At 38.4% G+C, this 16,027-nt stretch overlaps 1 protein-coding gene across 1 annotated transcript in view; it reads right to left on the minus strand.

Annotated features, from left to right (window-relative positions):
* LOC141429229 (LIM/homeobox protein Lhx9-like) overlaps positions 1-16,027 on the minus strand; it is a 140,256-nt gene that overhangs the window by 62,182 nt on the left and 62,047 nt on the right. Inside the window, exons 3-4 of the mRNA XM_074089539.1 lie at positions 10,132-10,305; positions 8,765-9,012 (exon numbers count right to left, since the gene is read on the minus strand). Of these exons, the coding sequence (XP_073945640.1) occupies positions 8,765-9,012; positions 10,132-10,305 (422 nt within the window). The remainder of the gene's footprint in view (positions 1-8,764; positions 9,013-10,131; positions 10,306-16,027) is intronic.

The following is a 16,027-nucleotide window of genomic DNA, read 5'->3' on the forward strand; positions in this document are numbered from 1 at the left end:
CATAGTCCTCTGAGTGACTTTGAGATTTCATGAGGCCGATCGTTAGCGCCCACCGTTATTTGCCAACTTATTGATTTATTTATTTTAAAGCAACTAAAAATCTTTTTTTACAGATAATTAAGTTGGATTTTAGACTTGTATCTTGAAATAGGAAATAAGCACATATTTTTCTTATTTGTTAAAACTAGCGTTATCGTTTGACCGACAGAGTTGTGGACGAATTTTATCAATGTCTTTAAAAAACAAAGATGCATTTTTCAACTGTCGATTAGGCAGAGATCCGACATGCCATATGACATTATACATACTTACATAATGATAGATGACCATAGTCCATATTAAATTTAATTTCTCTAGAAAGAGATGCAATTCAAAGTTTATTCGCTCGTATCTTTGTAATTGTTCAACAGATGTTTTTTTACGTCATTGGTTTTATTTTCTATTTTAGTTCGACTAATAATTTAATGGTGGTGACTATCATTTTGTTTGTAACTTTAAAAGCCGCATCTACCTTTAACAGTTTTCTATTATGCATCAATTAATCACATTATGTTTTATCTATAGTAGAGGTAATCGAGGTAAATGTAAAACTGCACGCGAACTGACGAACAGACAATTACGATGACGGCAGGAAAATGGTACAAAAAGCGTGCGAGAAATTTGCTCTAGCAACCATGCTGATCTTCTTATGTCTATATAACTTTTTTTCTAACGATGTCACAGCTTTTATCAGTTTCAATTTCAAAAAAATATTCGTTGATATTTGCTTTGTCATTTAACCTGTCCTCTCCCAGAGGCACAAATTTGTGTCCACATTCCTTTGATCCTGTTATCCTGGGAGATGACAGATTAAACTACATATCCGTCCTAAGTCACAAGGTGACAGAAACCGTTGAAGAGTTCAGAATAACATACTGTCGCATTACTAACATTAAATTTGGCCTTAAATTTGGCATGGATCCGCGTCTTAAAGCATACCAGGGGTTAACCCCTGAATTACTTTTCGTACGCCCAATACGGAAATTTTGTGGGTGAAGAGAAGCGTAAACTTAAGACCGTTACGTTTTTCTGCGCATCATATCTTGCGCAGCTTTCACTTTATAGTCATGTGACAGCACTTCAGCACTGAAACTCAGCAATCAGAACTGTTGCCGAAGGAACGAAATCGTCATTTGACTCTACAATTGCGCTGTAGGGCCTATGTACGCGTACGCCCTATGCGGCTAACCGCGCAGTTTTAGTGCGCCGTCCCTATTCAAAGTATCGCTTGAGAAAGAGACGGCGTGCAAAAACCGCGCGGTTAGCCGCGTAGTGCGTACGTAGCCTAGCTGGCGCGGGTGCACTGCGCGGGCGCAGCCTGCGGTCGCGGTTGCTGGTACAATCCGTTGGACTCGGCGCGCGCAGTTAGCGCTGCTCACACTATTGTTCAACAGGCGGCCACCCGCTCCGTGCAAACCGCGTCAGCTAGGGTAGGCCCTTATATTCCAACGACATCCCGGGGCTCAGTCGCCTCTTTGATTTATTTTTTGTTTATAAATTTTCTGTTTTGTTTTCCATTTATCTTACTTTTTGTTTTCATTCTTTGTGCTAATCTGTTCATATCTTCGTATTATCTGTGAAAACCTTTAATTGGCTTTATTGTTACATGTTTTGTAATCCACCTGTATTAGTTATTTTAAATAAAATAAAATAAAATAAAATAAAATAAAATAAAATAAATAAAATAAAATAAAATAAAATAAAATAAAATAAAATAAAATAAAATAAAATAAAATAAAATAAAATAAAATAAAATAAAAATAAGTCCTATTCCTAAGCACTCGCATCTTGCCAACTCGTTCGTGCCAACGTTCTTACGAGTATGAAGGTTAATCGAGCGCCGCAATGTAATGCAACTTCCACAATTTTTCTTGCAGGTAAACTGGGCTAAAGACACACACACACACACACACACACACACACACACACCTATTATTTTCTTCTGAACCATGAAAAAGGCCCTAAATAAGATCGAGACTTTCCCACGAGATGGAACTGACAATTATATTTTCTGTTTCTCCACAAGCATGATACCAAGGAATTAAGCTACTTCAATTATACCCGTAAAAATAAATTGTAATTAAGCCGTTCTACAACAACGATTGTTCAGTCATAAAATCAGCCAAAACAAATAAATAGGCTTATTGCTTGTTCGTACACATTACGACACGTGCGAAATGTCTACGTCGTCTCTTTTACGCTAGTTGGGATAGAAAAGGACGCGTGCAGCGAAAAAGCTAGACGATGCTAGTGTCAGTGCAAATTAACATCTGCACGCGATTCTTTTCACGGTATTTGGTAAGCGCGAGCGCATCTTCGGACACACGGACCTGAGGGATAGCGAATTTTGAAATGCTCCTTCCAATACAATGCAAAAGTTTGTGAGTGTGCGTTTATTACTCTTTAAGTCTAAAGTTTTAAAGTCAAAGTCGAAGTCAAAATATCTTTATTCAATTTAGGCTATAACAAGCACTTATGAACGTCAAAAAAAATCTACCACCGGTTCGGATAAACCTCTGTTGAGAAGAATCCGGCAAGAATCCGGAAAGATATATTTTTAAACAGATTTACAATATTATTTCAATATTTCCATTATTGCGTATAAAACGCATGTAAAATAACAAAACTTCAACCGTAACGTTCGAAGAGTCTAGACATTATGAAATTTTGAACAATTAACTTTTTATGAAACAGTTTTTACGAAATGCCATGGTTTTTTTTATTCGGATATTGCTTAAAATTTGAGTAAGAGAATATGTTCTATCTTTATCATTAGACCCGACAGTCAACTTTGTAAGATTTTACCGAATCATGTGAACTAAGATTGTTTTTGGAGTCTTATTGTATTTTTTTTAACTCCAAATTTTTGTTACTTTTACTTTTTGCTTTTTTTTTTGTTCTTTTGTTTTTTTTGCGATACGAATCATGTGAGTTTACGAATTTTTTATGGATATCACCATCGTATCAGCCGAAGAGTTCACAACGATTGATCCCGCGCTACCTACATCCAACTGGCTCCTGCGTCATTCATCAGATCCTCTCTGCCCATCTTGTTGGCCTTTCCACGCGTCTCTTCCGGATCGCAGTCGCCACACTAGAACCTTACCACTCCACCGGCCGTCAGTTCTACGTGCAATGCGATCTTTTTATGGGTAATCAAAAAAAACTTCGGATACTCATTATTGTTAGACAAATTTGACTTTCTGACTCAGTAGCCTATATTGAATATAATATGCCTAATATGCATACATTGAAATGTTCAAAACTGTCAAGGCACCTTTGTGTTTGGAAAAGTTTAATCGTTTTCATCCGTCCTAAATTGCATGTCCTAGCTAATACGTTACATTAGAAATTTAGTTCCGTTTGTACTAAGTTACATTTGTCCGCCTGCATTTATTACACTCTTACCAACACGAAAACAAAATCATTAGGTACACGTACCTATGTCAAACAAGCATACTAATTTATATAACCATGACCGTCGTGGTTATCTGCTGTATTTTAAGGCATAAAAGAAAACATGCGTTGACATTTTTTGTCGTAATTGCCTTGCGGCCTTTAACCATACTATAGTCCACCGTTAAGAAGCCAATCCTGACACGTGTCACTCCCATACTGAATACGTCAAAAAAACAAAAACATTGACATATTTAGTACCAGGATGACAGGTGTCAGGATTGACTTCTTAGTGCCGGACTATACTAGTAAGGACCAAAATTTTTATTTTATTTTTATTATTGTTGCTGTTTTTTTTTGGAAAATAGGGCGCTGTCCATTGGAGGACAATATTGCCAGTATCTAGTAGGTTTTGCCGTTGTACGGTAAAAATTCTAGAAAACGAAATATGAGATGTAATGGTGGATGAACGATGACAGCGCGAATTCTATTTCTGTTTTTATTATTATTATTCTTATCCATGTCACTTCACGTCATGTAATGTCACGAATAAATGTTTTCTTTCTTTCTTTCTTTCTTTCTTTCAAAACTAAAAAAAGAACTGAACTAGACATTCAATATCTTGAATCTAACTTCGAACACAACTACTAACGACCTCTACCAACTTTTTGATATAAACTTTTTTTTGTTGGCCGCGTCACCGGCCAGTGTGATACTCGGTTCATTGAAATCTGGCCAGTATGATGAACCTAGATTGCGCCTCAAACGCTCGCTTGCATGTGAAAAAAAATTAAAGAAGCAATCCGGACGCGAATTTTAAATTTCATTTTTTTTTAAGAACAGCCGAGTTTAATAAAGGGCTTAGACGAGCGGAAAGAGAGGCGTTTGCAGTAGGATAGTATTTTTTGGGAGAGAAACTTGATATAGTAGTCAGTGATCATACTCGATTAAGTATCACTGTTTTGTGTGTCGTACATAAAGTTATGGAATAATTAAGACTATACTATTAATTAGGTACTTACAGCGGACCGGATCTAGTCTATAATAGTGCCGTAGACTACAAAAGTCTCTGGTTTGAATCTTGAAATATTTAACGGCAATTTCGTCTGAGAATCTTTCTCTTTCCCGGTTAAAAAAACAGCCAAGTGCGAGTCGGTGCGGGTCATTCAACTTTTTAATGTTGTTATTCTGTCCCGTGGCTTAGGAGACGCTATAGGTACAGTTCCTTAGAAATATTTTTGTAATATAGTACACATTAGCATGAGTTAGAGATATATCATAAAGGAATTGGCTTATGACTGCCACAGCCCTAACTGTAAAAACTGTAAAATCATAATATTCATGTGTGATCCAGACAGTGCAAACTACATATTTAAAAATGTATTGTATTGTATGCATTTTATTTTTAATGCCATAAACAGCCGTTTCTATAACAATCCAGTGTTAGCAGTCCCGCTTCCTGAAAACTCACAAACAAAAAAAGTTTCACCGAAATCGTTAGAGCCCTTTCTGAGATCCTCGAAATAAATTAACAAACGAGATTTGTTAATTTAAAGGTATGTTTAAGTATATACATAAATCGTTGTTTTATGGCTTTAAAAGTAAATCGTCTCTTGTGAATTTTCCCACGACCATATCACTTTTTTTTAAAGCAACTGAATCAACTATTAAATTAATACTACCTTTTAACTTGTACATATTTACTGAAGCGTATTAAATTCACATACTTAATTAATTACATACATATATAAAAAAAACAATAAGAGTTCATGATAACTTTATGTTTATGGCGCTTTTTGCTAATTTTATTTATTGCATTTACATAGTACAGTCACCAGCATTAATATCTGCCACAGAGGAGCGTGCAAAATAATATGACACGTCCTTCCGGCGCTAGAAATAGAGTCGTATCAGATATTTATGCACGCTTGTTCTGTCAGATATTGGTGCTGGTGACTGTACTAGCTACTCGCCCCGGTTGCGCATGGTGTGCTGATGATGAAAATGAAATCAAAGTGTTATCTGTAGACATACAAGAATTTGAATTTGAACACCTGTGTTAAAAATGTATTAAGGACAATTCAGTACAACGGATGGAATACGTTAAATCTGCATATAAACAACGGCTGTTACTTTGAATTTAGTTAAGGAAAGCTACTAGATACAACTTTTGTGTATTTCGTTTTGCCTGAACAAAAATCATTCGTCTGCTTAAAAATTCACCTTTTTGTCTATTTAGGTGACAAAAGAACGTTAACACTAAGACCTTATTTTATTATAGTAATAGATATTTATAGAAAATAAATACAAATACGTATCTATATGATCGCGTAGAATATTCCACGACCGGGCAGCATTTTGAAAGTCCATACAAATTCACTAATACTTTTTAAGTACTTGTATTTTGTGCAAGTATTTTGGATGGCGAACAATTTTTTGATTTGCATCCTCTTTGCTGTCAGTGGCTGATTGGCGCAAGGCCTTTGCCGCGCGCCTTCGATCGTAAAAAGGCGGCAGTCAGCGACACTTCAAAAAAAACTATCGGCGGATATATACCTATTGGTGCGGATGTGCTCGGTTTTGTTAAATAAATATTAATTGTGATTGTATACATTGTAAATAGTTTTGTGTGTAAATAATAACAATCTTTATACGCCTAAAAACTACCTAGTGAAGTGGCGGTGCGGACTATTGCGGCTTTACGGACTTTAGCGAGCGTCATACATCGAAGTCGGCTTCATTGAGGTATGTTTTTTCATGAATTGTTCTCTAAACATAATGCTGCACAGAAGAGCAAATAAGCCACGGCCTTGGTAGCAGTCACTATTCGAAGGTTTATTAACATATTTTATTATGCAACTTGGTCCAGGTCTTTCCTTAGCTAAACACCCCGAGCGTATTCACCTTAAGTTTAACATTCTTATTTCTTATCCCTCTGTACATCGACACGCGACGTTCCAAATTCAATTCGAGAAATGCGAAGTGTGAGATACCAGACTGGTTTTGATATCTCTAAAAAGGTAAAAATAACTTTTTTTTAAAAAAAAACCACATCAACGGGAAGTCGAACCGATAATCTGGCGCGGTAAGTGAGTTGACTTTAATGTGTTAATAAAATTGTAAAGCGTTTTGTCGGCGAGTCTTGTATAGGTATTAATTTGCCTCGTGACGGGAACTCACTAACCGGCGCGAGGCAGGACTAATCTTCAAAACAAGAGTTACTAAAAAGGTGGCGATCAAATTCACTGGCTGGTCGAGTGAACAGAGGCCTAGAGGCTACGCTAGCTGACGCGGTTTGCATGGAGCAGCTATTGAGAAATAGTATAAGCAGCGCTAACGCGTGCGTCGGATTTTATCTGCACCTGCGCACGCAGGCGTGTGCCCACTATTGTCTAACACACATTAAGTCACAATCGTTTTCACCACTTCTTTCTGTCACACGGTATAGGACAAGGGTAGAAAGAGATGGTATATGCGATCACGAACGTCAGCGTGTTAGACAAACGGCCTCTGATCAAATGTAAAATAGCGAGATTTTACTCGTAATCCTTTATTTATTTATACGGTCAAGAGGCTCTCTTGATCTGAGAGGAGGCCTGTGCCCGCAGTGGACGTATATAGGCTGGATGATGATGATGAGATGATTTATACGTTTAAGTTTCAGTATGGTTGGAGAATTAAAAGCTGGTCGCCGAATCTCACTCCCATTTTGCCTCGCACAATATTCGTTTGAAATCATTTTATTTTATGAGAAATAAAAAAAAACATTAGATACTAATTTACACTCCGATTTGTGCCAGTTTTATAAAACAAGGAATCTTTTACAGCCTTATTCATAAAAAGTTAGAGCCTCCTTGAAGGCTCCTTGAAGGCCCGATGCTAAAAAACATGATTCATAAACGTCTGTTAGCGCTAATCAGTCGATCAAGGCTCTGCTAAAGTTATAGGACCGTAGACCCTCCTTTATCTCTCTGCTAAGTCACAAAATGCCGCCACAAGTTTGAACAGCTGACTTTTGACTAGAGCAAATAACCATAGTACCGAAGATATTCATAGTGAAGGCAGGGCTACGCAGATTAAAAAAAAAACGGGAAAATTTATTTTCAGGAATTTGTATTTAAAAATCCTCTAAATTAGCAACAATAAATTAACAATAAATATGAAAAAAAATAAGGATGATTAACATAATTATGGCTTTTTGCACAACATAAGCATGCGGATCGGAAATGGCGGGGAAAACACTCGCTTTTTTATTTTTTTCCTGCTAATTTGCTGTCACTGCTTGTCAATTTTTTTTTTAATTATCGATTAGGCCATTTTTTGTCTTTGATTTGTCAAGGTGGCCAACATAACGCGTCTAATCCGTCTATCAGCAGCTCAACAACTAGCAGACTGCTTAGCAAGTGTTTATGAATCATACTTCTTACAACCGTCTATTAAGCTTAATCAGTCTGCTAAGTAACAGACCGATCAAACCTCAATTAAGGTTTTTTTATGAATAAGGCTGTTAGTGCCAGGGTGCTTTATGTTTGAATTACGTTTTGATTAGTACATACATGCGTCCAAAAGTCACTTCCAATTCTACACCATTAAGAAAACTGTGTAGTACTAACCTACCTAACTCCCTATCACTTTAAAAAAAAACCTAACTGAATACGCCTATCGGTCGAGTCTCTCGCAAGCCTCGGTGCTCGCGCTCGCTGAGTCAGCATCGCGAGTCTATGCGGTTGGTGTGTACGCTTCTATCCACAGGTATGCATTGTTAAATACTTGTTAATTAGAGCACAACGTGCAATAACATGGGATTGAGGGTTAAAATTTCGCGCTGCGCTTCAACAATCCGTCACTTTCACACGCCTTACGTTAGAAAGGGAAGGATTTATTATACCGATGCCGGATCAAACAAGCCTAGTAGTTACAGCGTAAACTCGCCTTCGTTGTAAAAGTAATCTTGTACCCCTCAAAGTACAGTTCAAAATTGTAATCACCTGGTTAACTACTACTGTTCTTATTTTAGGTTTTTACGAATGAAATGCCGTTATTTAGAAATGGCCGCTAAATAGGACTAACTGCATATAATTTCATAATAACATCTTAACCCTTTTTATTCGTCTGCCCAAATAAGAACTGTTGAATTTGTTCCAGCATCAGCTCGCAATGTACTACCGGACCATTTGATTCTTAACTCAACGTAGAACTTTCTCACAGTAAATATCATAGCGATTCTCCTTGCCAGGCAATAACGTTACTTACTATGAATATTTCTGTGGAAAGGTTCTACTATGTCACGCAATTGGATTGATAGTACCTATATTAGAAAACTACTCACCAAGATTAGCGCTCATGATATCCTGGTCTTTCGGTTTCTTTTTTCTCGGTCTCCCTTTCTGTCGAGGAGGGGGGGCAGCGGTTCCGTTGAAGAAGCCTTTGGCGACGTCAGCTTCGCCTCGCGCGAACTCGGGGGAGGGGTAAGGGGGGTAGTGCGGCCCGGGAGGCACGTAGGGCCCCGGGCATAGCTGGGGAGGCCCTGGGACTGCCATGTGGGGGCCGTATTCGGGCATTGTTTCGTAGTGTAACCTGCGGGAGACGAGATATATTTATGGTTGCATAGCAAGTAAGAAATCATCAAGATATTGTTGGAGATAGACCTAACCTCCCCCATAGACCTCCAGCTGCTTCGGTTGGCAGCGGCCTGCATCCACTGTGAACCCGCAGCTTTAACCAGGTCACCCGTCCAGTATCCGTTCATTTCGCAACTAACGTTTGGCAACCTGATTCATTTCGCAACTTTTCATTTCGCAAACTCTAAAACTGTAAATATTTCAGGATTTATTTCAGGGCCATCGTGTCGAACCCTTTTGGTTAGGTTGGTTTTATAAAAATCCTGAAATGATGACAGCTTCAGAAATATTAAGCAGGTGCGAAATGAATCAAGTTGCCAAACGTTAGTTGCGGAACATTAGTGAACCCATCCGTCCATCTCGTTGGTGGATGTTCAACTGCGCTTCCTCGCGATCTCCATTTGAGAACTTTCGGCAATAATGGTCATCCTGTTCATCGTGCTATATGGCCTGCCCTAGGGAGCCATGTTGGTTAGTTAATGTGCGATACTTAAGGTGCAACTAAAACGCTGCTGAGAAAACGGTGACGGCACGGAATCGCAGTGACGCATCGTATGCGCACCATTTTTACCGCATGCTCTCCACACCGCTGCTTAAAATGCGGAATCGCAGTGACGTGCCGTAAACGTCAGTACTTTACCGAACAAAAGTCTTGACCTTTACGGCACGTCACTGCGATTCCGCACCGTTTGCGTATTTTAACTTGGACATGGACTTAGTCACCGACGTAGCTCGAAGAATGTGGAAGTGAAAATGGCAAAAAGGTTATAATAGCCACATCGCTCAAAGAAATGATAACCGTTGGGGAGAAAACTTCTCGAGCCGCATTTATGGTAGAACTTCATCAGAACTTCCACTAATTGGGTGAATATCCCAGCGTTTTGACGGCTTTGTTAAACGACAAGTCGCAAGAATTTTAATCACCCTAGATTTAGCATCGGTATTTGTTGTTAATCTTCATAAAAATAACCCTGAGAATCTCTTTTAATAATACTTGCCGAAACAATAATGATGAAAAAAACGCCGCAAAACTGCTGAATATTTTACCAGATATTAAGTAAAGAAGCTTGGTTACCTGCAATACACCGCAGAGTCCCGTATCCCAAAGGTATCCCCCTTGTTGAGGTGGGTACTACACAGCGCACAAGAGAAGCAGTGGACGTGGAACACCAGGTCCCGGGCCCGCATCACCAGCTCTGATGCCGATATCGTGGTGTTACACCGCGCGCAGCGTTTGGAACCGTACAACCTGGGGGAGAGACATCTAGTTAAATTTAGAAAGAAAGAACGAAAGAAAATATTCATTTATTTACAACAAAAAACGCAACATTATTATTACAAATAGACGACACGAAGGATAGAATGTGTCTTGCGGATGCGAATCGGACACTGGCTCATCATAATGCTAGAGCCAAAGTATTTTTATGAAAACGGCTAGGATAGGGTAGGGATAGCGTAGAATGACATAAAGAAAGGCTGGCGGAAAAAATACTCCACCAATAATATAGTACAATTCAAAAAGGATCATGTTGAGGGTGGAAACCATCAAATAGATCACGTGATGATAAGTAAGCACTATCATGTCTATCATGATGCACAATGCAGGCTTACGCTTGCACCCGCAGCAAATGCCGAGTCCGTTCCTTTTGCCGCACACTGTTTTTTTACCCTCAGGTTTAGTTTAAGTTTTCTTTTTTAACTGTTTCATTTTCTTGGCAATAAATGATTTCTGACATTCTTTCTTATCATTCCTGGATATTCTCATTATAATTACTAAGAAATTATTAGCTCATCACGATTTAAATGAGTCCCTTGAATCTACTGTTGAATTTAAGTAACCTACTTTAACAGTTCTAGACTACTAGACTTGTTTTCTTTCTTGTTTTTTTTATTGATATCTCCACAGGTTCCTGAGGAAAAGGGTCTGGAAAAAGGGACAGACGGTCAACTTAGTAATCTGTTCCTGTTTGTTCCTAATGAAAAACGGAACCCTAAATATCGATTGAGTTCGCAAGTGGTAACCTGGTAACCTGTCGACAGTTAAACTTAAAGTTTAGATAAAAATCTTTTTTCATTAAAAATAACTGAATTCATAGAACCAGTAGCTATCCCCAAATTCCAATTCTACTAATGAATAGAAACGTAAACCGTTTCAGTCCTAGGGCTGTCTCTCTCAGTATCTTATTTAACAATTCCAAAAAATATTATATAACTGATCAAACGGAAACAAATTTTAAAACTATTGTCAAGAATACATTAATATAATACAAGGCGTATTATAAAATTAATGATTATATCATGGACAGGGATATTTTGGAAATGAATGCGATGCGCATAGGCGATCACTTACTTCAAGTAGCGAATCTACTGTGTTAAAAAATGTAGTTTTGCTAAATACTCGTCATCTTTAAACAATATTATAAATCTGTTCAAAAAATGTATATGTATATACCTCGTTCTGTTTCTTGCCGGATTACGAGTATTCTCAACGGACGTTTTTCCGAACTGGTGGTGGTTTTTTTTTACACTCATATATAAGTGCTTGTCATAGCCTAAATTGAATAAAGATATTTTGACTTTGACTTTGACTTTGAATTAGTTTAATAAGCTAGTGATTTTTACATAAAAGTGACCCGTGATTGACCCCTATCTGCCGGTTAAAAGTGCAGATGAGGCCAAAGGTGTATCTCAAAGGTATCCTAAAAAAATAGTAGTAAGTGTACCGACACTAATGTTTCGCAACTAACGTTTGGCAACCTAATTCATTTCGCAACTTTTAATTTCGCAACTGTTCAATATTTCTGAAACTGTAAATATTTCAGGATTTTTTTAAAACCAACCTAACCTAAAGGGTTCTACACGATGGCCCTGAAACAAATCCTGAAATATTTACAGTGTTAGAGTTTGCGAAATGAAAAGTTGCGAAATGAATCAGGTTGCCAAACGTTAGTTGCGAATTGAACGGATACCAAAAAAATCTAATTAGTCCGCCAGCTAGAATATCAGAAAACACTGGACACGTAGATTTTTTTTGTCAATTAAATAGAAAATTACGAGGTTATAGCCAGTTGAAGTTCCGTGTGTCGTCACGCCGTGCGACACTTTTTAGTCGCGCACTCTCGCACTTCGACGCGCTTCATCGGGTGCCCCTTATTTCGTATAACATTAATTGTCCTATTTATTTTTCGCATTATTTTGATATATTATTCGTATTTAGAAACTGATTTCAAACTGTCAAAGGCGGCCGAAGGCCGACATTATATTATAACCCTTAAATACTAGTGTCATCTATTTCGTTACTGTCAACCCTATTCTAGATCGAGATACAGCGTCCATGGACCACACGGACGTCTCACTCCGGAATCGAACCCGCTATCGCCAATCTCGTGGCTTAAATTACTGCGCCTTCAAACTCCAGCGTCAAACGCAACAAACGTCAGCCCGTGAAACGCTACTAGAAGCTTTAGGACAAGCAAATAAAGACGATATTTCAATATCGTGTTCGCAATAAATTTCTTAAAGGAATTGTCTTTAAAATGAAAGGTAATACAAACAGTAAATAAAAAAAATGCGATTTAAACCACAGATTAATAATGTTCCCTAGGTACAATAAAGCTGTTCTAACCGAGTTAAAGTTGAGACGATATGCCATACAAAATGCTCCACAAAGCCAGTGGAACAATCCGGCCAGAAATTTCTCAGTTATCGACAAATTTAACAGCCCTCGGCCATTGTCATTCATCTGTGCACCCGTCTAATTACCTTTTCACTCATTTTCCTGCAAGTGCACGGTAATTGGACTAAGTGCGCAGATCTAGAAAAAGGATGGCAGTCATTCTCATTTAGCTGTACACTTGAGTCTTAATTACCGTGTCACTGGTGCGAAAAAAGCGACACGGTTATTAGACTAATACACAGTTGAATGAGAATAACCGCGCTACGTTGGTGCTTCGTGTTGTATAACGACAAATTCCACCCCCGCCACTCGCAAGTTAAATAAATCCTTGTAAAAACGAATGTGTACAAAATACGCGCAAAAACGCGGTTTACAGTCGCGCCATTAAAACCGCTTCGGTATGAAATTACGCCTCTGTTACGCTTTAGTTACGCTGCCGAGAACAATGAGCGTAACTTTTACGCGCCCGACAAAAGGGTTATCTTCACGGTGCGATAACGACTGTGCAAGTGAGCCGGCGATATATATTAGGTTAACAATTTGCATGCGTACGTACAGTTGGCGCCTTAAGTAACTAATGCACATTTCTAAGTAACTATGTACTATGAAAAGTGAACAGATAAGTTAGGGATCTGATGGTACAAGGAATCTAACCTTAAGGCAGTGTGAGCAAACTTTCTTGGGAGGGCCAGAAAGTTACTGATATTTTAGAGGGCCAGGTTTACACCGTTTTATTTTATACTTTTCTTATGTTTTTGCCAAATAATTAAATTATATTATGATCGCGGGCCATATAGGTAGGTACTATTCACTTCGAAGGAACGTCGGCGAGCCAGATTAAATCCCTTGGCGGGCCTGAGTCGGCCCGCGGGCCGTACTTTGGCCATCACTGCCGTAAGGTCAATCATAAGTTGCATCAAGATTTAGGCGGGACTGGCGGGAGGGGTCAAGCAGTTTGTGACACAGGATCAAAACAATTGTAATTTTCACATCAATGGGGGGTTAAGAGTGGTCAGAATTAGTGTGAAGTAATTTATGGATTGCCTTATGTGTGAGTTGCGGGAGAGTATCTAGTCGCAAACATTTTTAAAGTCATGTTATGCCAGTCATAATTTTTGCTAGTCGTATTTTTTAATCGTCCTGTAGGCCTTGTATCAGATATTCATGCACGCTTTGTGGTGTCAGATATTGCTGCGGTGACTGTACCTATTTATTATAAGTGCAAAAGTTTGTGGGCGCATTCGTATTGCATACTCTTTCACTTTTCAACAGCTAAACGGATTGGGATGATGGTATGCAGGCAGTTGATATGGCTGCATAGGATACATTCCATCCCGATACTCCCACGGGACAAAATAAAAAATATATATATTTAAAGGTGTTCTTTTATCAGCGGAAATCAAGAAAATTATGTCATTTTGAGGAATTAAGGGGCTGTTTCACCATCCATTGATTAGCGTTAACCGACGGTTAAATGTGATGCCGTCTCCGTCTATTCGAACAAAACAAATAGAGACGGCATCACACCTAACCGCCAGTTAACACTAATCAATGGATGGTGAAACAGCCCCTGAATCTCGTAATTTCAATTCAAATGTTTAATATAATGGTTTACGCGAGCGTATCTGCGGAAAAAGCCTAATTTATCATCATCATCATCATCATTCCAGCCTATATACGTCCCACTGCTGGGCACAGGCCTCCTCTCAGAACAAGAGGGCTTGGCCATAGTTCCCACGCGGGCCCAGTGCCGATTGGGAACTTCACACGCACCATTGAATTGCTTCGCAGGTTTGTGCAGGTTTCCTCACGATGTTTTCCTTCACCGCAAAGCTCGTGGTAAATTTCAGTTCATAGTAAAAAATATTGTTTTGTTTTTTCATCTCATATATTTAGACGGTGACAGCTATTCTCTTTAGAACTTTACAGCCATAAAAAAAGAAATCTAACTTTTAAAACCCTAAACACACGTCCATTTAACGACTCGGCTCCTTTTTCAGCTTAAAATATTAATAAAACATTCGAAAACCACAAAACCTAACGAGAACTTGACAAACGTGCCGATACAGTAAAATATGCTTGTTAAATATCTGTTATACTAATACGACTATTAATAAAATAATAATAACTATCAAATAACTGACTAATATAACTGACAAATAACTAACTTTTCACGTCCAGATGGCCTAGTGGTTAGAGAACCGGACTACGAAGCTTGAGGTCTCGGGTTCGATTCCCGTGTCGGGGCAGATATTTATATGAATAATACGAATGTTTGTTCTCGGGTCTTGGGAGTTTATGTATTTGAGTATTTTTTATGGTATAGGGGAAAACGAGCAGGCGGATCGCCTGATGGTAAGCGATTACCGTCGCCCATGGACACCTGCAACGCCAGAAGAGTCACAAGTGCGTTGCCGGCCTTTAAGGTAGGAATACGCTCTTTATAGTATGTATCTATCTATATAATTATATTTATCTGTCGCTTAGTACCCATAACACAAGCTTTGCTAAGCTTACTTTGGGACTAGGTCAATTGGTGTGAATTTTTCCGTGATATTTATTTATTATAATAACTATTATCACATATACAGCGACCTACAAAAAATCCGGCACTTCGTCAGCGAAACACTCGTTCATCGCCATCCCGGGGGATATACGCAATTATCCCATATCCTTCCCTTGGTCAACTCAAAGTATCTCCCTACCAATCTGTTTAGATTTGGTTCAGAGGTCTAAGCATAAAGAAGTGACAGAAACAGAAAGACAGAGCTACTTTCCCATTTTCTATATCTTTAGTATGGATTACTACTATTATATATTGGTTAATGATTTTTAATGGGTAGAGACGACAACTGTCAATAAAATTTGACTTAGTTAAAGAGTGCACTAAATTGTTCCAAACTCAAACAGAACAGTGTTGCCGCCAACAGAAACCGAATACCAAAATTAATACCCGTAAATCAGCCGCCGACGCCGATTCGCGACGGTGCCCATAACAATAGAACGCGTTTATTTGTAAATAATACGTCACGGTCAGCGAATGGGCTATTCGGTTGCCGATACCAAATAATAATATCGGTTTCGGTATTTACGAGTCCTGTACTTTTACTTTAATGGACATTTTTATAACGATATTTAAATTTGAAGTATGTATTCACAAAATACTTTATTACGTAAATTCTGAGATAGTAATAGATTTGTAATAATTATTAATCTTACTAAAATTTATTAATTGGTCTGCTTGTATGTGTGTGTGTGTGTGTGTGTGTGTTCACTCGAGCAGAGTCGCAAGTAA

Source organism: Choristoneura fumiferana, chromosome Z (assembly GCF_025370935.1).
Source record: "Choristoneura fumiferana chromosome Z, NRCan_CFum_1, whole genome shotgun sequence".
Taxonomy (NCBI): domain Eukaryota; kingdom Metazoa; phylum Arthropoda; class Insecta; order Lepidoptera; family Tortricidae; genus Choristoneura; species Choristoneura fumiferana.